At 50.9% G+C, this 25,082-nt stretch overlaps 8 protein-coding genes across 8 annotated transcripts; 3 read left to right on the forward strand and 5 right to left on the reverse strand.

Annotated features, from left to right (window-relative positions):
- Positions 1–3: 3 nt before the first annotated feature.
- On the reverse strand, positions 4–2,351 carry CI109_102238 (uncharacterized protein; the record flags this gene model as incomplete). The annotated part of the gene is made up of 5 exons (XM_065967121.1): positions 4–416; positions 516–596; positions 669–705; positions 842–918; positions 989–2,351. 5 exons carry the CDS (start codon positions 2,349–2,351, stop codon positions 4–6), a joined length of 1,971 nt encoding a protein of 656 aa, XP_065823193.1.
- Positions 2,352–2,779: 428 nt separating this feature from the next.
- Positions 2,780–4,228, reverse strand: CI109_102239 (uncharacterized protein; the record flags this gene model as incomplete). The annotated part of the gene is made up of 4 exons (XM_032004766.1): positions 2,780–2,830; positions 2,904–3,596; positions 3,737–3,954; positions 4,018–4,228. The coding sequence occupies 4 exons, from the start codon at positions 4,226–4,228 to the stop codon at positions 2,780–2,782; spliced, it is 1,173 nt and encodes a 390-aa protein (XP_031860881.1).
- Positions 4,229–4,272: 44 nt separating this feature from the next.
- On the forward strand, positions 4,273–6,240 carry CI109_102240 (uncharacterized protein; the record flags this gene model as incomplete). The annotated part of the gene is made up of 4 exons (XM_032004765.2): positions 4,273–4,308; positions 4,507–4,669; positions 4,741–4,904; positions 5,083–6,240. The coding sequence occupies 4 exons, from the start codon at positions 4,273–4,275 to the stop codon at positions 6,238–6,240; spliced, it is 1,521 nt and encodes a 506-aa protein (XP_031860880.2).
- Positions 6,241–6,342: 102 nt separating this feature from the next.
- CI109_102241 (uncharacterized protein) lies at positions 6,343–8,626 on the reverse strand (the record flags this gene model as incomplete). Its single annotated transcript, XM_032004764.1, has 7 exons — positions 6,343–7,065; positions 7,122–7,253; positions 7,316–7,511; positions 7,635–7,736; positions 7,811–7,979; positions 8,079–8,426; positions 8,518–8,626. The coding sequence occupies 7 exons, from the start codon at positions 8,624–8,626 to the stop codon at positions 6,343–6,345; spliced, it is 1,779 nt and encodes a 592-aa protein (XP_031860879.1).
- A 696-nt stretch (positions 8,627–9,322) lies between these two features.
- On the forward strand, positions 9,323–12,619 carry CI109_102242 (uncharacterized protein; the record flags this gene model as incomplete). The annotated part of the gene is made up of 8 exons (XM_032004763.1): positions 9,323–9,600; positions 9,659–9,865; positions 9,941–10,757; positions 10,805–10,950; positions 11,010–11,520; positions 11,583–11,999; positions 12,061–12,351; positions 12,461–12,619. The coding sequence occupies 8 exons, from the start codon at positions 9,323–9,325 to the stop codon at positions 12,617–12,619; spliced, it is 2,826 nt and encodes a 941-aa protein (XP_031860878.1).
- Positions 12,620–12,946: 327 nt separating this feature from the next.
- On the reverse strand, positions 12,947–14,175 carry CI109_102243 (uncharacterized protein; the record flags this gene model as incomplete). Its single annotated transcript, XM_032004762.1, has 5 exons — positions 12,947–13,061; positions 13,134–13,222; positions 13,280–13,705; positions 13,838–13,996; positions 14,077–14,175. The coding sequence occupies 5 exons, from the start codon at positions 14,173–14,175 to the stop codon at positions 12,947–12,949; spliced, it is 888 nt and encodes a 295-aa protein (XP_031860877.1).
- Positions 14,176–16,229: 2,054 nt separating this feature from the next.
- CI109_102244 (tubulin beta chain) lies at positions 16,230–17,975 on the forward strand (the record flags this gene model as incomplete). The annotated part of the gene is made up of 8 exons (XM_032004761.1): positions 16,230–16,303; positions 16,364–16,570; positions 16,625–16,680; positions 16,737–16,933; positions 16,988–17,389; positions 17,440–17,576; positions 17,639–17,801; positions 17,856–17,975. The coding sequence occupies 8 exons, from the start codon at positions 16,230–16,232 to the stop codon at positions 17,973–17,975; spliced, it is 1,356 nt and encodes a 451-aa protein (XP_031860876.1).
- A 700-nt stretch (positions 17,976–18,675) lies between these two features.
- CI109_102245 (uncharacterized protein) lies at positions 18,676–24,715 on the reverse strand (the record flags this gene model as incomplete). Its single annotated transcript, XM_032004760.1, has 4 exons — positions 18,676–21,890; positions 21,947–24,262; positions 24,363–24,488; positions 24,547–24,715. 4 exons carry the CDS (start codon positions 24,713–24,715, stop codon positions 18,676–18,678), a joined length of 5,826 nt encoding a protein of 1,941 aa, XP_031860875.1.
- Between the last annotated feature and the right edge of the window lie 367 nt (positions 24,716–25,082).

The following is a 25,082-nucleotide window of genomic DNA, read 5'->3' on the forward strand; positions in this document are numbered from 1 at the left end:
TAACTACTGACTAGTGATTTGATTCACAAACCTCTCCCATCTACATACCGCCTCGACAACTAACTCATACACATCCCTCTTCGGATCCCCATCTCTATCCTTGTATTTGCTCAATGGAAAAATCTCCCTATGTCCTAATCCACAATCATCACATCTTTCCCTCACACGTTCGAACGCGGCTCTACTCTCAGGCGTAGAAGCGCACCTCTCTGATAATTCAAGATGGACGAGTCTTTCCCATCGTTTCATAGCTGGACAAGGTCGGGTGAGATGCGTCGTAGCGCCTGGTAAGTATGATGTGGTGAGAGTGCCAGAACGTTGTAGACCACCAACCATTCCGACCGGAGTGCGCTTGGACGAGGACGAAGGTGGGAGGGGGAAGATATCGCGAAGTGTAGGAGTCTTGGATTGGCATTCTGTTCCAACCGAGAGGAGAAGGAAGATATCGATCAGTCTTTTCACTCGGGAACTTGAGACTTGCAGCTTGCAAGCTTGGATCTGAACCGACAACGTACGATGTGTCCATTGACCGATTCGACGTGGAACGTTATCCGTTCGTCCGACTTTGAAGAATGATAATGTGGGAGTTTCGAGATCTACACCGACGTCGAAGATGGAAATCAGCATTTCGAGCTCTACTACCCTCCACCCGGGATACTTCAGCTCACCCTTCAGTTCGTAGGCGTACAAAAAGCCAGATGTTTCCTAGACAAGTGACGAGTGTAAGATCAGTCATTTCTACACTCCACTATTACGGCCGCCATACAAGAGCGATAAGTGCCTCGACGGCGAAATGACAGGGACTGAGAGATGAGCCACACCGAAGTACAAAAACACTCACCTTGGCTGTGAGCTTGCTCTCCATTGTCATCCTCAACAACGTCTGAGTCTGTTGTCCCAAATCTGGCGATATATACTCTACCAATCCGAATCAGCTCCTTTCCCCCTCTTGACCTCAACGTCCGATCAATTCGACATCCGGACTCACGATCAAAATCTATCCATACACCTGCTTTATCACCTCTTCCGCGCCAATAAAATCCTCCTACTTGACATATCATCCCCGCATGATCCTTACAATATCTTCCCAGAACTCTTTCCGTACCCACATCGCCTTCGTCCTCCCCTCTTCCTCCTTTGTAATTCGCAAAAGGTCGATTTTGATCTCTTTGTGTCAAGTATGGTGCCGAAACCTTGACGAGTCGTTTACATGGTTGACCGGTACGTGTGAAGCCTGCACATTGGACAGTGGTACCCTTCCCTCCGCCAGGAGAGGGAGAAGGTGAAGAGGGTATGGCTTTTAGGGTTGCACTTGGACCGTTTGGAGGTTGTTCGGACGTAGCTCGTTTACGACGTGCGGGTGATCGAGGTGTGACGCGTAATCTGTCAGATGGTGTAGATGCTCCAGAGGTATCTGAAGCCGAGTCGTAAGAATCAGAGTCGAGAGTGAGGTCGATAATAGGTGTCCAGGCTGCTTCCGGATCATTCTTCTTCCCTTTCACTTTCCTCTTCCCGCCATCGACAGATCCATCCTTCGTCTTTCTCCTTCCGTCCGTCCTGACTCCCTTCCTGCCTACGGATCCTCCAGCTCCAGTTGACCCGCTCGAGGATGGTAAAGACGGATCAGAATGGGGTCTCGTCGGTGTCTTAATCGCAGGAAGCGGAAGGAGCAAATCATCTTCGTCCGATGGACGAGGTTTCGAATGTGGATGTATGGAAGGTTTGAAACACTTCAGCGGAGAGACAGGCTGGACGTAAGGTAAAGGTAGAGAAGTCGGACGAGGTGGGATAGGTGGAGGTGTAAGATGATGGTGGTGATTCGACGGTCCAGCGTCGTAAGAGGAAGAAGCAATCGATGGAGGCTGGATGAGGTGATGTGAGTTTGTAAAAGGAGGAGGACGAGGTAGAGGTGGTAAGCGTTTATTATAATTTGGTGAGTTACTTGGCGATGACAAAGCAGCTGGAGAATAATTGACTCGGACTCTGGCATCTTGAATGTTCAGATCAAGATTTGATATTGATGTGTTCAGACTGAGCAGATAGTCCGTACCCCGACTTCGTCCCCCTTGTGGGGGTTGCTGATGTCGCTGCGGTGAAGGAGATGATGATTGGCCTTGAGCTTGAGCTTGAGCTCGAGGAGGAGTAGCATAGTATCCTCTATTGGGCGGTGGGAAAGCCTCGTATGGCGGAGGTGGAGCAGGGTCGTGATAGTCCCTCTGCGGGGATGTATATGTGTGGCTCGGCACTCGAGGTGGTGGCGTGTAATAGTATGTTGATGGACCAGCTATCGCAGGAGGAATTGGGAGAGGTGGGAATGCTTGTTGATGAGATGTTCGAGGATCATATGTCATTGTGCGGGCATATGAAAGTTAGATTCAATGACCGGCATTGAACAAGTAGCTAGTGATGGAGCAGGAGGAGAGGAGTAAAGGCAGTGCAATGTGAACTCAAAAACGACAATAACAAACGAACGGAGGTCAAAGGCAGCCGCGATGTTGACGAGGACAAAACCGGCGGTGATCGCCGCTGCCATCAATGTGGTGGGTGGCAACATGGAACTGGTTCTACGAAGAGTTTCCGTACTAGCATGCGTGTAATCTGGTATGAGCGTGGCAAGCGGGAAAGTTTAGGAATGTTGAAGCAGGCGAGCGCTTCCCGTGAATGGAATGGACAACAACTCGGAAGCAGCGCAAGAAGCGACGACTTGAGCTCGCACTCAATATGAACAAGTCCGTGAAGTCATCAAGCTGTTCAATTCTCGCCCAGCATGTAATGCATCTCATGGGTTACTCCCTGCGACCACCGGTTCTCTTCGCCGTATGACCTCGACCTAGACATGACCCGTCAGTGACCTGTATTCCTCTGATCATTTCTCAGACCCTTCAAATCGCCGCAACACTCACATAGTTGCCAGGGAACCAACCCACTCTCCCATCTCTCGTTCTGCCTCTCCACCACCCCGACCCTTCTGCACCCCCTGCTTCTCTCTTCTCCAGAACCGCTACAATCTCATCTCTTGCTAGGGCCAACTCCCACTCTTCGGACGGTTTGAACTCCCATTTCGCTCTGACGAATTCGAGTTTGGTCGGATCTATCGTGCCATCCGCGTTCATTATTGATCCTTGTTGTTGTTGTGCCTGTTGAGCTTGTTGCGTAGCGATCAAGAGTCGTACGAGACGAGACATCAAATATGGGAGTCCAACAGCCGATAACAAGAAAAGAACAAGTGGTTTCGCACTTGGTCTGCCAGCGCCACTACCTCCATCTCCAGTTCCTGGTCTGCCGACCGGACCGCCATTCGACCATTCGTTTGCCCAACCTCCATTCTTTACGACGGTAGCTTTCTTCCCCCGCAACCACGCAAGGATTTTCTTGCCTAATCTGAGGACGGAAAATACGCCGAGGACTTGTCCGAGATAGGTCTTGACGGAGCCAAGTTGATCGGCTACGCCTACCATCGCGAAGAAGGAGGAATGGGTGGCCACATACGTTGATTCGATAAGTTGGGCAAGCGATGTGAAGGCTGTGACCAGCGATTCGAGGACTGCAAAGGCCGGAGCGGTGGATGCTTGTAGTGATGAGGTGAGGGTGTAGCCCTGGAGTATAGAGAGCAGAATGGGTCAGCATGAGCCGAAGACTAATAAGGCAACGATAAAAATGAGGTGATTTTGTAGGATGTTCACAGGATGTTTGACAAGAAGGGGTACCAAAAAGGATGATTGAAGGCTACACTCACCTCTCCTGGCCCACCCATACCTCCCACACCGTATCCTCCCATCCCATACCCCCCATACCCACCCGCACCATATCCTCCTCCAAATCGACTCATACCTCCATACCCTCCATATCCACCATACCCACCGAGTGAGCCACCCATCCCTCCATATGGTGACATGCCGTATGATCCGCCATACCGTTGTGGTTGATAGGATTGTACGCCAGAGTACCCCAGAGCTAGTTTGACAAGACAAAACGTGATTAGAAATATCTTACATTACGACTGATCGAGTCACTCACCCCCATTCGCGCTGCTTTCGGCTAGACCTGCCGGCCTATCAGGTATCTTTGGCGCAGCTGTCGACCCCGAACTAGCTTGTAAAGCGTTATCAAACGCTGATGTTGTTTTGCTCGGACCAGCAGTGGCGTTGGTAGAAGGAGCCGTAGTACTCGTCGTCGAGGTCGCTCCGGCCGTCTCCCACGGTTTAGGTCGAGGAGGTAACGATGCCATCGTGAGGTGTGATTGTTTATCACGTACTTGTCACAAGCTATCCAATGATAGTAGTATTTATCTGCGATGTGATGGGTAAAGTGAGGGAATGTGGAGAAAAGCAGAGAAGAAAGGTGGAAGATGTAATTGAAACGTAACAACACAGGAGGTAGTCTCCCCGGGAAGTCGAATTAGCAGTTACCGGCACAAATCCACCAATTCCAATCCACTGCCCTGAATTCGACGACGTTTACGTTCATCGTTGATTCTCATCATCAACATCATCAACAAGCGAACAGCACTCGATACCCAGGTCCAGGTCACATCCTCATGAGCACAATCAGTTGTGCTTCACCACGATGACAGGTCAAGCACTTGCCACTTCATCGCGATTCAATGATCCCCCGCCTAAGCTCAACGTCGTACGGAGTCCATCAACGCGGGTACGACAAGCCGTGCGAGGTGGGTCATAACCACCACCTTGAAATTTTGGCAAGGACCGTATGAGCTGATTGCAATCCTGGTTTGCGCAGATAACAATGTCACCCTCTTATCGCGATTACAGCACAAGACCGATTTGCGAAATACCGATCGGAATAGATTGACGAGTCTCAGTTGGGCAGCTATAGAGGGTAGCTTGGAGGTGTTCGAATGGTTGTTGTTGGATTATGGACATGACGATCAGGAGTTGTCGAGGGTGAGTGGGAGGTGTGCTCAATTGCGAGGTCTTGTCGTGGTTTGGTATTACAGTCACGCTTCGTGTGCTTGAGGACTTGGTCTTCGCTCCTTGAGCTCGACGTGATGGAACCTGATATCCAGCTGGAGATGATATACCCCTCTTATGTTTCCTCGCTAACATATAATGCGATCCGTAGGACTCTGACAACAACACCATTCTCCATCTCCTCGCTTCCATCCCCTCACTCTCACTCTCCCCCCACACTCATCTTCTCCTCTCCTCACCCCTATTCCCACCAAAACCATCCACTCTCCCCATCTCTGTCCAATCAACCATCACCCTGCGCATGACGCACCTCTATCACACGCTCTTCCCATTCTTACTCGACTGGTCCAACTCAGGTGGCAAAACAGCCCTCCACGTCGCTGCCCAAGCTGGTAATACACCTTTCATCTCGTTACTTTGCGACCTGGGAGCAGATGTCGACTTGACAGATCTTCAAGGTAATACACCATTACATTATGCTAGTGCGTGGGGACATCTCGAGACGATTCGAGTGTTACTTGAAAGAGGATGTGGATATGGAGCGAGGAATTTTGAAGGATTTACAGCATCAGATTTCTGTTATTCCGAAAGAGTGTTGGCGGGACTGAATACTATCGCTAGAGAAGTGGCGGAAGAACGAAGATCGATCAGAAGAAGGGAAAGAGAGGAAATTCAACGGTCAACTACAACCACCAACGGTGGCAGTGGGGGGATGGTGGAAGGAAGAGGTAGAAGTGGGAGTACAACATCTACCAGCGCGAGTCTTGGTGGGACAAGTTCGGCAGGATATGGAAGTGGGAGTTATAATAGTGCGAAAGGGAGGTGGATGGAGACTATGCCTCCTCCTCCACCGCCTGTACCACTACCGGTTCACAATCTGGCAGGTAATCCGGAAAGGACGAGTTCTTTACCCATGTCGAGAAGAGGCTCCGAGAACAGTGGTGCAGGTTCTGCGAACAATATCTCTTTCCCAACGTCTCGCCCAACACCACCGCCACCGGGACCGGCTCAGCCACCGACAATCAGACATAATCAATCTTCGTCATCATTACAAAAACCTCCAATCTCACGAACGAATTCACCCCAGCTTCCTCCCTCGCTTGGACCTGTCGCATCAGGTTCAAATACACGACTGTCAAACGCCCCGCCTTATCCGACGAGATCGCCTTCGATGCCTTCTAGTACGACGTCGCTGAATAGGAAGGATGAACCGCCGTTACCTGCTCCGAGCGATACGACGAGTGGGATGAGAAGAGCCAACTCTGCTCAAGCGGGTGTGGGAGGACCGGAACGACCGAGAAGGGTATGAAAAGTCAACGTGCATCCTAGCACTCGGGCCTGACATCGTAATACATCATTTATTTCATAACATATTCGACAACGTTGTACATCGCTCATATGCATCAGTGCTTTACCTAGGTCCCCTGATGACCTTCCTCGTCTCCCCATCATTGCTCTCAATGACCAGATCACGTCCCTCCCTCCACGTCTCTCCTCTCATCCTATCTTCCCTCGTCTCTCTATCGAACCCATCTGGATCTCTATGTGCCCTTCTGTTCGGACTCATATCGCCCATCTCCATGTTATCAGCATCTGTATCATCGTCATCTTTCCTATTTCCCTTGGAGGAGTGATCAAGATTCGACTGTCTGAGTTCTGCTCGACTTGATCTTCTCGATAATATTCGTGGCGAAGAAGTCCCATTTTCCCTTGCACTCATCGTGTCGTCGAGGTCGAATCGGATGGTACCTTCTCCTCTTTCCGACCTCACCGCATTTCCATCTTCGACTTCGACTTGACCTGGTTTCACTGGAGGAGGTAATCTCGACACCACATTTTCACCACCACCACCAGTATTCGATTTCGAAAACGAATTTGTCATTGTCAAAGTCTTCGTCCTGGCCCTCTGGAAACCTTTTCCGAGTGGTATCGTAACACCATGTACGACTACGCTCGTCAAGACCAAGAAGTAAACGACGGGAAGAATGACGTCGCGCAGATGTTGTCGAGTGCCGTCTTCTGGTAAGACGTCAAGGGCGACTTGAACATAGAATACAGCTCCGACACCGATGGGTCCGAAGTACCCAGCGAAAAGGGATTCGTGCATCGTACACAGCGAGGGTATCCAGCGGGACTAGAGTGGCGACGTGGGTCAACGCCTCTCTTACGGTGTGAGTTCACCACACTCACCAACACTATGACCCAAGGGAGACGACGGACAAGCATGACCAGAATGCCTAGGATGACTAGACGCCAAGGCGTGATCTGGAAATGGTTGAAATCACTCCAAGGGATGATAGCGCCGATGTACAAAAATATAGCCTAATCTGTCATCAGCAACTTTGGCCAACCCCTTGAAAGATGAAAGCATTTCGCTTACTCACACTGTTCAGCAGTTGATCGATCACATCCTGGAAATCGTGTTCTTCCGTCTCCAGTCTGAACCAGTCGTCCCATGTAAACGAGTTTCCAACTACAAAACAGCACAGAATATCGTCGGAACCGATTAGACCGACTATACCGAGGGTGACAAAGGTGAGGGCGACGCCGAATGACAGGAAAGACTCGTGATCTATTAGTCTGAACCCCGGGCGGTCAGCTTCTGCAGACAGGCTTCGTTTGATATGATTGTCGACTGGGCGAGAGGTAGAGATTTGATGAACTAATGTTGTGGATAAGAGGAAAGATGCGACGGTAACTTACTGCTTCCGTCTGGCGAATTTGAGCACTTTCCGCGCAACATAGCCTATGATGACTCCGATGATACAAGAGAGCGTCACCTGGTAGAGTACGATATTGTAAAACCTACAGATGTGTAAGACGATCAGACGCGAGTTCCGGTCAGCAAACTACCGATGTCACTCTTGACGACGACTTACCATTCACCTACTGCTCCACCGACAGTGTGCCACGGATGAGAAGCCTCGTGTATCAAGATGAGGTAAAGACCAATGAAGAGGAAGGGGAAGCCAAGACCGTCATTTGCTCCGGATTCGGCGAGGATGATATTTCGCACGTGTAACGGGACGTGCTTCTCAGCGAATCGGCCTAGAAGAGAGCGTCAGAGTTTTCTTCTAATTGCGTATGTCGCGCGCGAGGCGAACAACTTCTGACAAGAGGTAGAGACGAGCCCGACTATGTACACACCTTTACAGATCGAATTGGCCAACACTGGATCCGTTGGTGTCACACAAGAACCAATCACCAGACTCTCCAGGAATGTCAAACCTGGTATCAATCCCCATATCAACAGACCACTAACGAACCACGCGATCGTCATCACTGGTCCCAACAACGTAGCGAGCGATTTCCATTCCTTTTTTACATATGCCGCTGGTAAGGCTATTCCGGTGAAAAGTACTTGAATTGCGATGATGATCCGGGTGATCTCGTGAGTTAGGTAGTTTGGATCAGAGGACCAGCCGAGGGGGTTGAACCAGTTTAGAGCGATGGGACCGGTTATGATCCCGATGATGGTTGCGATGAGAGCTTCGGCTGTGACACGAACAGTCAACATCGATTAGTATCCAGAGATCGGTGCTTGGTACTGGCTTTTATCGACGCAAGACGTCACAACTGCACTCACACATGAACAATTTCTCCTTGACAAAGTAGCTTACAAGCCCAATCACACTGACATAGCCTCCGGCTACTGCCAACGCCTTTGACGTCTCGCTGATATCGAGCGCTACCATTTTGTGGTTATGTTGACCTTCGTAAGAAGATCTGGAGGTAGATATCTAGCTTGTTTTTTTGTAACAGAACGAAGATCGAATTTGCTAAACGGTGGTTTGAACCAGCTAATCGCTGGATTATTATCGGTGAAAGTCGAATTCGGTGAAGGTTGTTTGAACTGTGCCCAAGCTAATCATTGACGGTTTTGTTCAAAGACCCTAGATGATATATGTTACTCGGACTCGAAGTCGCGTAGATGTGATGAGTGAAGCTTAGCGCTAAATATCAAGTTGGAAAAGTAAATATGCATGATGAAATGCAAAAAGATAGCGACGACATCTTATCATGACGATGAGTGTCAGAGGGGGATCGCCGAACGGAAATATTCGCTATTTACTCAACCCATTTAATCTCGCCCTGGTTGACCGGCTACGCAGCGGTGCGGGGGAACTCGTCCACTATCACTCGGACTCATCACTCATCACACATCACACAGCCAAGTCGACCTCTGTTTCCTTCACATCAACGGTCTCGTCCATCGCTTATCTCTTGAAGGAGGCCTATCCGCTGACTGTTCATCTACACCCGCGCACTCTACCCCACACCCCTTACAAGCAACCATATCGTCTTCTGCTTCCATCCCCAGCCTTCGACCTCCCCCTCCTCCTCATTCCCACTCTGTCGCTTCGACGTCAACATCCGTCCAACCTAGCAGTATGGAAGGTGGAGAAGCGAAACTCCTCTCCGACGTCCTAGGGATCGTCAAGGTCCAGACGGTCCAGTTGAAAAGATGTTTGGAACAGGATCAGATTATGGAGGCGTTGAAGGCTGCTTCGTCGATGTTGGCTGAATTGAGGACATCAAGTTTGTCCCCTAAACAGTATTACGAGCTTTACATGTCTGTCTTTGACAGCTTGAGATATTTGAGCAACTATTTATATGAAGCTCATCAGGAGGGTAAACATCATTTGGCGGATCTGTACGAGCTTGTCCAGTGAGTGTACCGGCTATCCACTATACAGGGGAAAGCTGACTGTGGAACTCTTGCTCAGATACGCCGGAAACATCGTCCCTCGACTTTATCTCATGATCACAGTCGGATCAGTTTACATGTCTGTGCCCGATGCACCTGTCAAAGAGATCATGAAGGACATGTTGGAGATGTCGAGAGGTGTACAGCATCCCACTCGAGGATTGTTCTTGCGACATTATCTGTCAGGTCAGACGAGAGACTTCTTACCTCTTGGTAACAGCGATGGGTGAGCTATCGTATTCCAACTTGCCTATGCTTTCCCACGCACACTAGATGATAGCTCATGACTACGATTTTGCAGCCCCGGCGGTAACCTGCAAGACTCGATCGGGTTCGTCCTCACCAACTTCATCGAGATGAACAAGCTCTGGGTCCGACTTCAACACCAGGGTCATTCTAGAGAACGTGAGAAGCGGGAGCTCGAACGTAAAGATTTACGTATTCTCGTCGGAACCAACCTCGTCCGATTATCTCAACTCGAAGGTGTCGATCTCGACATGTATCAGAAGATGATCCTGCCATCGGTGCTCGAGCAGGTGGTCAATTGTCGGGATGTAATTGCTCAAGAATACTTGATGGAAGTTGTCATCCAAGTCTTTACGGACGATTTCCACCTTCATACTCTTGGTCCTTTCCTCGGAGCCTGTGCTCAGCTCCATCCCAGAGTGAATATCAAGGGAATCGTCATCGCCCTGATCGATAGATTGGCCGCTTATGCAGCTAGAGAAGCTGAGAATGAGGATCCCGAGGAAAAGAAGAAGGGCGAGGAGGAAGCTGCTAGAAGATTGGCAGAAAAGGTCAAAGGTGCCAGAGGAAAGGGAAAGAATGTGGAAGATGGAGAAAAACAACCCACTTCACCTTCTCCACCTAAACCTGCCGAGGCGGACGAATGGGCAGGTGGAGCTCCAGCGGCAGAATCCAGCTCGAGTCCAGCCAAGGAGAATGGGAACGGTCCTACTTCGCCAAAGCCTGACGCGGCAGCCGAGAAGCAAGATGGAGATGTAGCTCAGCCGGAAGCAGAGAAGCCGAAGGAGGATGGGATCAAGAAGTTCAGAGGTATCCCGGAGGACGTCAAATTATTCGAGGTGTTCTGGCACCAGGTGGTGGAGCTCATCAAGGTACGTCAATTGTCAATTGATGATAGCTCGTGCTGACCATGCTCTAGGCGCGACCCGATCTCTCCATCATGGACGTCACCGCGCTTTGTGTCTCCTTGATCAACTTGTCGTTGAGCTGTTATCCCGACCGGTTGGAATACGTTGATCAGATCTTGGCGTTCACCCACGGCAAAGTTCAGGAATACGCTCAGAAGTAGGTGCTCAAGTGTTTCATTGCACAATGGGAGAAGCTGATGAGTCGAACTTGACCAGTCCCGATCTCCACTCACCACAGACCACTGCGAACCTTCTCGCACTCCTTCTCGCCCCCATCACATCCTATCTTTCTATCCTCACTCTCCTTGCTATCCCTTCGTACACTCCGCTCCTCTCCGCCCAACCATACTCCACTCGTCTGTCCATCGGTCAAGCCGTTGTGTCCTCCGTGCTCAAGAACAACACTCTTATCGATTCCTCGGACGACGTCAGCGGTGTGCTTGGTCTTTGCGCAGTGCTAGTGAAGGATCAGAAGGATTCGACCATAGGTGGAGGTGGACCCAGACGAGGTCAACAAGTCGATCTCAGGGAATTAGCAGAGGAGCAAGGATGGGTCGCGAGAATGGTCCATCTCTTCAAGTCGGAGGATTTGGGAACACAGTTCGAACTGCTGCAGACGGCTCGAAAACAGTTTGCGGACGGAGGAGAGAGGATACGATTCACCTTCCCACCGCTTATCGCGTCAGGTATCCAGCTGGCCAGACGGTTCAAGGTGAGAGAGCATGAGGTGAGTTTCAAGAGAAGTACGATATGTGAGAAGTTGCTAACACTCGATCCTGTGTGGTATAGGAGGCTGAATGGGAAGCTCGACTCTCCTCACTCTTCAAGTTTATTCACCAACTTATCTCCATCTTATATCACAAAGTCGAAGCGCCCGAAATGTGTCTTCGTCTCTTCCTCCTCGCTGCGCAGGTCGCAGACGACTGTCGGTTAGAAGAACTTACTTACGAGTTCTTCGTCCAAGCGTTTGTCATATATGAAGAGTCCATCTCGGAATCTCGAGCCCAACTTCAAGCCATCACTGGGATAATATCTGCACTTCAGACCAGTCGGGTGTTTGGCACGGACAACTACGATACACTCATCACGAAGGCGGCGCTGCATGGAAGTAAATTGCTCAAGAAGAGTCATCAGGCCACGGCGGTGTTGTATGCTAGTCATATGTGGTGGCAGGGCGATGTGCCAGGTCGAGAGAAGGAGGACAAGGTGAGTAAACATATTGACCTTGGGAAGAGAGGATCAATGCTGATATGGAATTGGTCTACAGGCACCATTCCGGGACGGTAAACGTGTATTGGAATGTCTGCAAAAATCACTTCGTATCGCCTCATCATGTATCGACGAAATCACCTCGGTCCAACTCTACGTCGACGCCTTGGATAGATATATCTACTACTTCGAACAGGGTGTGGAAGCTGTGACGCCGAAATATGTCAACTCGTTGGTGGAGTTGATCACGTCGAATATCGATTCGGTGCATGGTGGCGATGTCCATCCGTCGTCCGTGGGAGGCGGTGGTCTGGTGGAAGGTGTTGCAGGAGGAGAGATGATTGTCAAGGTGAGTTGATACGTGTCCCATTCGTTGCATGGTTGCATGACAGAGGATTTCCAACACGCCTCAAGGAGTTGTGCAAGGTGAACACCAGAGCTGATCCGACGTTATTTAGCACTTCCGAAATACCCTGACGTATATCCAAGGCAGACAACGTCAAGCTGCTGAACAAGACAGCGGCTCAGAAGCCGAAGATGAAGAAGGGAAGAAGAAGGTTGATTGGGAGAGTGTGGATGTTATTGGAGGCTGTTTGAAAATGGGCTTGGGGCGATGAGCTCGGCGTTGGTGTAGGGGGTCAAGGAGGGTTTTCTGGTGTTATAGGATTGTATAGAAGTTTGGCAGAATAGCAAGGTATATGCAGTGATCAAGTCTAGCTCGAAAACGTACTCAACAAAGCATGTGCATAGGATTTACCGTACAAGCTTTTGACCCAAAAATAAGAATATTGTCCGTGGAAAAAAAGCGAAGATCAAACGACCGATTGTTAAAAGAAGTGTGTTTACGCAAAGTGGACGACAAACAAATAATTGTAATATGAATGAGATGGGTGTTGGTCTCCCTTGGTAAGGAGCTTAGTGCCAGAATGTGCAGCTCACAGAACTTAGATACAAGTTCCGTTCGAAGCGAGCTCGTGCCCCGCTGTACATGCGAAAGCTTTGCAGACACCGCTGATACAGGTGGTGCTGTAGGGGTCGGCGCCGAACAAGGATGAGCAGCTGTAAGAGCGAGCAGTACGAGGTGTTGTCAGTGGCGACGTTCTCACTTGAATTTGACACTTTGCAACTCACTCAAGACCGATTGTCTCTTCGGAAGAATCGTCCATGATACCGTGAAGACAGCCACCGCACGATTCTAGCTCGGACGAGGTATCGATGCACTGTATCGAAGATGTCAGCACAATTACCAGACGACAACCGTGTGTTGATTGACCCACCTCGTAACCCGCAGAATGATCGGTTCTACTCAATCTACAAGCTTGCATTTCCCCCGGACACAGTTTCGAAGCAGCTATCGCTTGCAATCCCCTCTTCTTCGCGTTCCTATCTTGTCGCTTTGCGAAACCAGAAGGCAATGTCGCCGAACCTAGGAATTCATACAAGAACGCGACGTTATTATCGCATGTCGTGCTTTCGGCAGTTTTCCAATCCGTCGATCCTCCTTCAGAATCACTACAGCCACAAGAGAACGAGTTGCCGTCGGGAGCAGGAATGAAAAAGGTATTGGCTCCAGGTAAGAATCGCTGACATTGTTGTAGACATGCTTCGGGGGATTCGAGGAATCCTTGGGAAGTGTATGGGGTCGTGATAAAATTAATGGAGGCACATTGGGACCAGGCAGATTGTGAACTGGTAATCTGAACCTGTACACGAGAAATTGCGCTTCAGTACGGTATCTGACCAAAACCGAGGCCTCAACAACAAACCTTACAGTACGAGTAGTGTAGCACTACTCGTACTGTACCGCGCCGAAGCTGGAACCAGAGGTGACTCACCAAACGGTCAGATGCTGATGCACACGAAGAGTCGCCGGCCGTTTTCGATTCGGTATAAGCAGTACTATCCGGTCCAGTATTCGTACATTGACATTGATTCGTCGAAGCTTGAAGATACGAATAGATATACGGTCCGCTCGCGGCGTCATAACATACCGCCTAGAAGGGAGACAGACAGCGCTGGTCAGCCCTTGAGTTCCGTATTCCGGTGCGAGTACGCGCTCTGCCACTTGACTCACCGGACAACCACTAGTCTGTCCAGAACCAATGTCGATAGTCACGGCGTTCGGGACGACATAGGTCGATGCCACACAGCCGATAAAGATTGCTTGGCCCATTGTTGATGATGCTAAATGAATGTGGGGGAGTTGGACGGTTCGTAAAGTAGGGAGTTCGTTAGACTTTCGCTTCAAACTGTTTAAAGAGTGTCTTGCTAGTAATAAAAGAGGGATGGGGGACCCCGTCAGGACATATACATATATACATTATGGCTCCAAGCGGCCGTCGTCCATGATGCAAGGGATAGTGAATGGCCACACCAAAGTAAACAAGACGCACACCAAACTCGTCAGGGAATATCAATCAGCCGTCAGGAGATTGGTACAATAACACAGCGATCTTGGCATTCCAGCGAATAGCAACTTGATGGGATTCGCTCCGCCATATAGCGTAGATTGATATTTTGGTTTCTCGGGGAAGTATCAGTCCGACGGGACACTGCACATGTATCACGACTTTCTAGACGGTTACGTACCATGCCTGATGGACATGATGTAGGTAATTTTACTGGGCGATCCAAAATTACACGTACAGTAAGTTAGTAGTAGTGGTGCTAATTGAATGTCGTGCCTCCGAAAGACGTTTCGGAACAAATGGGCGTGAGCAGGAGCCGAATAGTCTCACAGATGAAACACATCAACTTTTTCAAGTCCCAAGTAGACGGCGAGGGAAGTAGGCACGGTGTAAATCGGTACGTTACTAACCGTCTATAGTCCACTTGGTCTGCCCTGAATTTCGTGCGAACCTAAATCTAGGAGATCCCACCACCACCAACAACAACAACAACAACAACAACGGATACATATGTGTTGTGTTGGTCTCGACTCAAATGTATCGCGTCGTTGGAGTCGATAGCAAGCACTTGCACCGTTGTCAGGAATCGGGCAGAATTCCGCACCGAGAGTTGCGCTCGTTATCCATGTAGTCCGTTTGGTCGTGTCATACTTGGCGTGCTCGGACCGATCCTTGTAGTACTTCCAAGGCAGTACACAGTACTCTTACCTTGAACGCACTTGAACCAGTCTATTGTTGACTCTTGTCTGATATCATCAAGCAGTCAGACACATATTATTTACTAAACTCGCCTGAAGCGCAAGAAGGGAATCATTTAAGAAGGCCACTGTCTTTGCGAAGCGAAGCACATTAGGTCTCTGTTGAGCTGTTCACAGATACTGCACTACTGTCGTTTTTTGTATGGGTAAAGTGAGAATCGACGATAAGCTTTTACACAAAGTTATGATAGTGGATAAGGGCATATTCCCTCTGGACAAGGAAAGGCTTAAGGATCAACGCGGAACTTGGTCTTGTCGTTACACGAATGGTCATACTAGTGCAAGCGGGAGGCGGCATACGGGAATATAATGTTCCTCATCACGCTGTGAAAGCATAGTCAGAACGAGCCCTCAGGGGAGCTCTCAGCTGGCGGCGGTCGCATCCGTTGCATCGCAAGAACAATGCAGGCTGATGCGAGCAATTCACTTGAAAGATCAGTCGCGGACAGGTGCCACTAACTCACATACGTATAACGCCGCGGAGTTATCCCCTACGGTGTGGGTTTTTTGACGCGTTACCACGCGTTTCGCTGCTTGAGGACGACCAAACACACCACAGCGCACAGACCACCACCACCACCACCACCACGACGACGAGACAACTTATTCAACGTCTGCTAGTGATTGTACCCTCCTCTTCTCCATCCTAGCTCATACCAACTTCACTCACACTCCTTCGACAAACCCTCCTTCTCCTTTTTAACGACAAGACAAGAGTCAGTATATCAGCAGTTTCCTCTCTGACCAATTTCAATTCCAACGTGCTGATGTCTGTGCTTTGTTCCTTTTCCTATTCAATCACATCTCAATCACGAAACACGCAATGATCGACTTCTGACTTTACGCTCGGATCCCTTCCTCCTACCCTGCTCTTCTTACCATGCTCTCCTTGCCTCACTACAAACGCCGAAATTCCGTCTGCCTCAAACACGACCCCCCGCTCTGACCTACTTGACCTCTGCACATATCTTTGCTGTACAATCCTACTTCCTTCGTGCTGAACTTCACGCCTTTCGCCTCCTCCTCATCTCCCTCCTCCTCCACTACTCTCTTTTCCTAACATGGGTCGTTCAGTGCGTGAGATCGTCCACCTGCAAACCGGTCAATGTGGTAATCAAATCGGTGCCAAGTTCTGGTACGTTGAACGTTCTTTCCACTCTTTCTGGACTATCAGCTCACCCACTTCGGTCCACAGGGAGGTCGTGTCTGAGGAGCACGGTATCCAGGCCGACGGTTCTTACAAGGGTACCACCGACATCCAGCTCGAGCGCATCAACGTCTACTACAATGAGGCCGCTGCTGGCAAGTACGTGCCCCGTGCCGTCCTCATTGATTTGGAGCCCGGAACCATGGACTCGATCAGGAGTGGTCCTTTGGGAAGCTTGTTCCGACCTGACAACTTGTGAGCGACCATCGGACTCTTCAATTAGTTGAGGTGAGCTGACGATTGTCATAGCGTCTTCGGTCAGAGCGGTGCTGGTAACAACTGGGCTAAGGGTCACTACACCGAGGGTGCGTTTGCGTCTTCCAAAAAGCTGGAGACAACGTGCTTATTCTGTTCTGTATAGGTGCCGAGCTTGTCGACTCAGTCCTCGACGTCGTCCGACGAGAGGCCGAGGGATGTGATTGTCTCCAAGGTTTCCAGATCACCCACTCCCTCGGTGGTGGTACCGGTGCCGGTATGGGTACACTCTTGATCTCCAAGATCCGAGAGGAGTTCCCCGACCGAATGATGTGTACTTTCTCCGTTGTTCCTTCTCCCAAGGTGAGCTGCATCGCTATTCATTGAAGTGAGCTGCCAAACTGACTTGTACTACAGGTCTCCGACACCGTTGTTGAGCCTTACAACGCCACCCTCTCCGTTCACCAGCTCGTTGAGAACTCTGACGAGACCTTCTGTATCGATAACGAGGCTCTTTACGACATCTGCATGCGAACCCTCAAGCTTTCCAGCCCTACCTACGGTGACTTGAACCACCTCGTCTCCCTCGTCATGTCAGGTATCACTACCTGTCTTCGATTCCCCGGTCAGCTCAACTCCGATCTCCGAAAGTTGGCCGTTAACATGGTTCCCTTCCCTCGTCTCCATTTCTTCATGGTCGGATTCGCTCCTCTCACTGCTAGGGGTTCCGCCAGTTACAGGGCTGTCACCGTTCCCGAGCTCACTCAACAGATGTTCGACGCTAAGAACATGATGGCTGCCTCTGACCCTCGACACGGTGTAAGTGATCCACGAACCTGTAACAATCCATAAGCTGACGTCTTCTCTAGCGATACCTCACCGTTGCTTGTTACTACCGAGGAAAGGTCTCCATGAAGGAGGTTGAGGACCAGATCCAGGCCGTCCAGACTAAGAACTCGGCCTACTTCGTTGAGTGGATCCCCGGAAACATCTCTGCTGCGCAGTGGTACGTTCATGATGACTTCGGGTTCTGTTCTTCTAAACTAACTTACACTTTCCACCTATCAGTGACATCCCCCCTCGAGGTCTCAAGATGTCCTCCACCTTTATCTGCAACTCCACTTCCATCCAATCGCTCTTCAAGCGTATCGGAGAGCAGTTCTCTGCCATGTACCGACGAAAGGCTTTCGTCCACTGGTACACTGGAGAGGGTATGGACGAGCTCGAATTCGTAAGTAACTTGGATACCCATTCTGGGACATTGTACTGATGAATGGGGGTATAGTCCGAGGCCGAGTCCAACTTGCAAGATCTCGTTTCCGAGTACATGCAATACCAGGAGGCCAGCGCCGATGACGAGGAGATCTACGACGAGGAGATCCCCATTGAGGAGGAGGAGATGTAATCGGCTCTCTCTTTTTCCTTGCATTCTCCCCTTTTCCCCTCAACCCCGCATGTACATACATTGCAACCATCGCGTTTCCTCATGACAATTTTTCCCACTTGTTTGTCATCTTCGGTTTCGCTCCTTCCCTTTAATCCATTCCTTGAAATCCTTTGCATCCTCTCCCCTATACTTTACTTCTTTTCGCCACACCCAGAGCTGAGGTCTTTGGTGTCTCGTTGATGAGACGGTGTGCTGCGTATTCCTTTTATCTCCTTGGACTCAAAATAATGATAATGATGCGGTTTATGCAAAGACTGTCAAACCGGTACAATGGAGTGGGTTCGTTACTGGGCGAGTCATCGGTGTTGCGACGAAGGATTCCACCCGAGTCGCGGTACGAGCAGGGCAGCGAGTGTGTAGAACTGCATTCAACCCTGGTGATTCCCTTTCGAGAGCAGCTATGACATCGCAATGCACGACGTTGTTTTGGCTAACATGATTGTAAGATATGACATGGACCCATAACTACCAGTTGAAAATCGCCATAATACTGATGAGGGTATACGAGTACGTGGTATTCTATCGACATTGATGATCAAAATCATTTGCCAAGTCCATTTTGCCCAAAAATCAAATATAGTAAACATCAAGATCGTCACCCTTCCCCCTTCCTTCCTCAAATCCAATGAAACGCCCTGTAAGCGATACGAATGAACAACTACCAACCCCTCACTCTCGCTGAACCTGGGGTCCCACCTCCGAGCGATTTTGTCCTCCTCTTCTTCGCCCCACCCCCACCTGCAAATCTCCCTTTCAGACCAATCGGTGTCTTCTCCTCATCACTCGAATCACCACTATCGTCACTTGACGACGAATCACTCTCTTTCCCACCACCTCCTCCAGCACTTGTACTTGCTGTCGCGCCTTTTCTACCATATGCAGTGATAGTTCCGGGTCCCATACTAGCTCTTGATTGTCGGCCGTTCACGGAAGAATTTCCGAAATCGGGTTGAGAAGAAGAGAAACCGAATGTCGATTTCATCTTTCTCAACGCTTCTCTAGGGAGAGACGATAACGTGGGGAAAGCACCGCCTCCCGGTGTAAGACCTTGCGAGGGAGCCCGAGGGAGTGAAGGGTAAATGGGTTGAGATGAGGATATCGACATTGATCCATTAGGACGAATTCGTGGGATCGGGATCGGGATCCTAGAACCACCTTCTTCGTCATCCGATGAAGAGGAGGAAGAAGATGAAGCATCGGAATGGTGATGCGCGAATCCATTGGGTTGAGCTTCCTCCGCTTCAGATACCACTTCTGCTTCTGCTGCTGGTTCAACCTCTGACTCGTGGTCCGACTCCACAGCTACCGATTGCTCTTTCTGTCCCGCAGCAGGAGGCGAAGAAGGTACCGGCGTGGTCTCCTCGCTTTCTTCGATGATCGGACTCGAGATCCTCACCATACTTCCCCTCTTACCCATACCTCTCCCGCTATCAACGCTAGGTGATGAACCCACCGCGACACCATTGCGTTGCCTAACCGGGGTCTCGTTCGCGCTCATGATGTCAGATGACGACGAGCCATTGGCCGGGAAGAGGTTGTACGCTTGCGTCTGCGGGATCTGCGATCCTTGTGACATGAAGAGTGGACTGGGGCGAGTTCGAAGTCCAGCACGTGGTGATCGCTGCGATTGACTTTGACTCTTCTCGGTTTCGGTCTCGGGTTGTGAGTCAGGAACGAGTGGAGTCTTCATTAGGTCTGCTTCCGCATCTGATTCATGAGCTGTACTGCCGGCTCGAGGTGTACGCATGCGTGTCGAACGTGCTGGTGAAGACTCGAGTTGGTCCACCTGCGACGAATGAAGAGGAGTCGTCTGACGTCGAGTACTCCTACGCTTCACGGTGGACGGCGGCTCGACCTCGGCGATGGCAGCAAGCGTCGACTGGACAGGTGACGAAGGGTCAAGCTGATCGACCTGAGATGATCTGAGAGGAGTGGTGAGCCTCGTGCTTCTTCTAGTCGGCTGCGATGGAGGTTGAGGTGAGAGCGAAGCGTGAGATCGGGAGCGAGTCATTCTTCGTGGCGAAGGTACTTCCACCGCGAGATCTCGCGACGCAGATCGCAGTCGTCGTCGAGGCGGCGAAGGAGCTGATGCTGGTGGCTGAGACTCCTCTGGTGCGGGCGGTGAAGCGGGAGCAGGTGTCAAGCGAATTTCGATAGGCGCCTGGAGTTCAGTCTGTTGCTCGTTATCTTCCTCGGGAACGACCGGAGCAGGCGAAGGAGATCGCGATACTCGTTTCCGTAGCTGTTCGCGTAATCGAGTCCTCGGTCTCGGTGTCACTTCGTTGTCGAAGACGCCGAGCAATTGGGTCCCGGGAATCGGTTCTGCATCGTGATGCAACTCCCCGGTCGATGATGGGGGTGACATTAATCCTTGCGAAATAACATGACCTGTCTTTCCTGCTTCGTCTCCTGTTCTATCTTCGACATCGCTCTGCTCGACATCCACTTGCATTGCGTCCCTTTCGGGTTGTTCGTCTTCCTCAATCGCTTCTCGCAGGGCAATCGACCCAGGGAATTCCGCGAGAATAGGCGTCGGACTGGACATGGCGGCGAGATCGGCGAATGACCTTCTTGATCCGTCTGATGGTTGAGAGGCAGGACCTCTGCCATCCACAGAAAGGGTTTCGATCGCCTCAAGCTGTTGAGAAGGGAGAATGACCGGAGGCTGGGTGAATGCCATGACCTCATCTTCGTCTTCGTCCTCGTCCTGTTCCCGTCCATCCACTGACGGTGCACCTGGTTCCTCAAACTCCCCTACTGAGCTCTCGGAGTCGCGTCGGATTCTAGCGAAAGACGAAGGAGGCAGTGGCTCAGGTGATGATTCGATCTCAGAGGCATCGGAAGCTTCCTCTTCAAGATTGACATCTTTCATGGCAGCGGCAGATTTTCGCGCGGCTCGTTTCTGTCGTTGCGACAGAGGCGCTGTCAAGAAATGCTGCAGGGCCATGGAAGGGTCCAAAGTAGAGATATCCACTGGGGGCGGAGTGGAAGTGGAAGAAGTCGAAGACCGGGAGGCGGACCGACTTCGAGTCCCAGAGGTTTCAGACGCAGAAGCATTGTTCCGACTTCCCGAGCTTGATTTGCTGTCGTCATCACCGTTATCCCTATCCGATTCTGATGCAGACCCATCATCACTGTCGTCCTCATCGTCCGACTCAGACTCTGAGCTTCCCGTTTCAATGACAGCATCAGAGACACTCAAGCCAGAGATCGAGCCTGCTTTCCTCGTGGCCAAGGCTTTGAGGTGGATCGGCGGAAGAGTGTGTTCTCTTGGCAATGAAGCAGCCATTATTGGTATGGGTTCAGGTGAGGCCACCTTGTCTGAAACAGAGGAGGCTGTCGACTCGGGGGAAGCGACAGGTGCGAGAGCAAGTGCAGGAACCGGGGAAGGTGTCCTTTCGCGCGGAGGAGGAGATGGTGACCTGGCTTGCGGGGATTCGACTGGGGCAGCCGGTGCAGGGCTGGACTGATCTGCTGGAGCTGAGACGACAGGAGTAGCAGGCAAACCCTTTGTCGTAGCTGAAGTTCCTTTCACCTTGCTAGCGATTCTGCCCAATCGATCAATCCACATTTCCAGAGCTTCGATAGCTTGCTCAGAGTTTACGGTCTTTCTTTCCTTCTTCCGTTCGACCAACAACGCTTGCAAGGTCTCGACTCCTTCTTTGACGGTAGGACAATCTTTTTGCAGATGACCAGGACCGCCGCAAATGATACAACCTCCTCGGAGAGCCAACTTTGCTTGTCTTGCAGACACCACACGTCCATTGGGTCCTCGTAAGCTTGGTGGATCAGATACTTTGGTAACGATGGGAGCAGGGATGGGAGGTAAGGAGCTTCTGGCCGGAGACGATGGTGATGGATGACCGTCGCCATCTGATATTTCGTCATCAGCGTTTCATTCCTTGTCAAGTTAAAATGCGGAGACTTACTGGGAATTGGGGTTTCTAACTCTGCAACAAGTTCCTGTTCTTCCTCGACGGCAGCTGCCGAGTCCTCTTCTTCCACAGATGTCTGCTTCGGGCTGGGTGTCTCGGGTTGCTGCGGTTGTGGTGGGACGATTACGTCTGATGTTATCGGAGCCTTCTTCCTTGTCCGCGTCGGCTTGGCGGGTGTGGTAGGCGGCACGGCGGGATCAGGCATGTCCGGTTCTTCATCATTCGGCGACGTTTCCCGCTCAGACGTGGACGAGCTGGAAATCTCGTCGTGCTCCGGACCTTCCTCTCCCACCTCATCTTTCCGGGTGAGAGTCACTTTGCGTTCAAATGATGAAGAAGAGAACTTGGAGGTGACGAAAGGTAAGGGGTCTTGAGGTCGAACATACAGCAGATAGGGTGTCGATATGGGGATTTGCGTAGCCGCACCGTTGACGGGCTGAGCGACCTTCTTCGGTGGTACTACGGGCGGAGGGCTAGCGGGAGGCGATTCCACTTCTTCCGTGATTGAATCGTCGAAGGCTGTCGGAACCTCTTCCGTAAGTCCTGTGATTGCCGGGGGCGGAGTGACGGGACGTTCTACTACTGGTGTCTTCGGCTTTCGGGCCGCTCTGGCTTTCCTGGAGGGTGTCGGCTGGACTGGAACAGATTCTGGAGCGTCTGCCGCTAGGCTCTCAGACGAAGCCCGCAATAGCTCCGGGTGTGCTGTTGATACATCAGTAGTTCTTGATGCCGATGCCTTCCCAGCCTTTGACGACTTCGAAGGGGTCGATGCGATCTCCCCGTTGAGAAAGACCTCTTCTTCTAATCTATCGATGCTTTGCAGAGGAAGTGTCGTCGGAGCCTCTGCTGATTCCACACTCAGCTCGTCGGCAGCCTGTGACGGTTTCGAGGGGGTCGTTGCACTGACGACCACTGGTCCGTTCTCTTCGACCGTACTAGCAGTGGCAAGAGATAGGCGTAGAGGCTCAACCTCTTGCACCATTTTCTTGACCTTCTTTTCTCGCCTCCGCTTGTTCTTTACGATCTCCGGTGTAGCGACCGGTCCAGCATTCACTGTTGTTTCTTCGTCATCCTCCTCAGCGGCTTCGCTCGTAGGTCCAGTCACTCTTCCCAAAGGACTAGGTCTCACTGGCTTGTACTTGTTGAGCAGAGAAACTGGACCCCGGGGGAGAGGGGATACGATATTCGGTGTCGGTACTGCAGACGATGACGGATCGGATGTCGCTGACGAGGACGAGGGGGAAGCAGGGAGAGCAGTAACGGTGGATCCAATAGATTTTCTGGCTTTCTTCTTTTTGGGTTGCTTGGTCGGAGACTCGCTGCGTGGACGTTGCGCAGCATCGGGAACACCGGCAGCGTCACTTGTTCCAGCAGCCACAAGGGAAGGAGGCGACTGTGCAGCGGAAATCGGAGACTCAGTCGCTGTTGAATCTCGTTTACGTTTTCGTTGTTTGGTTGAACTCGATTTCGTTGGCGTCTCAGGCAGGCCTATAGCAGACGAGGAAGCTTGCGGAACGTTATTGGATACCAACGGCGATGGCGAGGTTGTGAAGAGTGAGTGCTCCGTCGAATTGGAGAGCGAGATTCGAGGTTTCTGCTTTCCTGCTGAGTGCGCTTCTGAAGCGGGCAAATCAGGTTGAGAATTCTGACCAAGTGTCGCCGATCCGGCTTCCTGCTCGTCCTTCTTTGGAGTAGGCGCGTCCTTCATCTTGGACTTCTTCTTTTTCTCAGTTGAGGGCGTTGAAGGGATTGATCCTGACGTATCAGCGGCGACTGCTTGCGCAGGAGTGAGACTGCCTGATATGGAGGTTGTGACCGCGCTCTTCTCCTTCTGTGTCGATTTTGATTTCGCCGTTGGAGTTTCAGGCAGCGATTGGGTCGGGATATCGGACGCAGCTGAAGCAGTTGTCGGTGTTGCCAGTGCTGGTGAACTCGCGTCCTTTTTCTTCTTCTGTTTCTTCGTTTTCGTGCTTGGTGTAGCAGGTGTAGACGAGGAAGATGCAGGTGGAGCCGGCAGAGGTGTTGATGCTCCTGCCGTGGGAGATGCAGCGCCTCCCAATGTTGTCTCTTTCGCAGGCGTTGTTAGACTATCCTTCTTCCTCTCCTTTCTCTTCGGTGTGGTTTTTCCTTTTCTTGTTGGAGTATCACCGAATGAAACCGATTTGCCAGCAGAAGGTGTGGTGGGTACGGAGGCGAGGGTAGTAGTGATAGCACTGGAAGAGGCGCTTGGAGGATACACTTTGACGAGAAGAGGGGTAGATGTTGTTGGAGAGGCGAAAGCTCTTGACTTGAACGCTGAAAAGTCGAACTCTGTAACCATCCATATCGTCAACCTTTGACCTCTCTAACATTTTTAGTTGTCGCGAAAAGGAAGGCTCGAGGTCAGATGACGTGGATGTGTGTCACTCACCATCCCATATGTCCACCTCTCGTCCTCCCTCTCTGACATGGGCTAATCTGAGCTGCTGAGGAGAAGCATCCACCCCTAGTTTGTCGATCATTTTCGATACCATGTCATCCAACGTCCGTTTAGGTTCTGATGGGACGATAAGACACCGTCAGTTTGCCCCGTACAAGTAGTAGATCCAGCTCACTTAATCGTGACTTCCACTCTCCACTCCCATCCGCTAATAAGAATCTAACACTCGGTCTATCATGCTCCGTTGTATCAGGTACTACGCTGGTGGATGGTCCAGCTTTTGGCGTGGAGTTGGATACCACTCCAGCACCGGATACATCGGATACCCTCTTTCGTTTCGCCATGTCGTTATAGCGTTTTTGTTGAGTTGGGGGATGGCCGATTGAGTCGGTAGTCGAAGATAAACAAGATATGGACGATGTGTAGAATGGGACAAATAAAGTCAAGAGCGATCTTTCAACTTCTGACTTGTTGCAACTTGCACTCGGTCTTAGCGGTGAACGCGAATAAGTTTGTGGCACTCGCTCTATATGCGACCGCTTGTGGTGGGTGGTCAATGCTGCTACGATTTCACAGTCTACTTAAGTATGCATGCAGTGCTCAGGATCACTGAATAGCATGCACCGGTCATACGAAATCAGATAAATCCATGCATAGGAGTCAAAAGTGAATCATTTACCATAGATCGTGCTCTTAGGAGATGAGCGAAAG

The sequence above is a fragment of the Kwoniella shandongensis genome, chromosome 4 (genome assembly GCF_008629635.2).
Source record: "Kwoniella shandongensis chromosome 4, complete sequence".
Classification (NCBI taxonomy): Eukaryota; Fungi; Basidiomycota; class Tremellomycetes; order Tremellales; family Cryptococcaceae; genus Kwoniella; species Kwoniella shandongensis.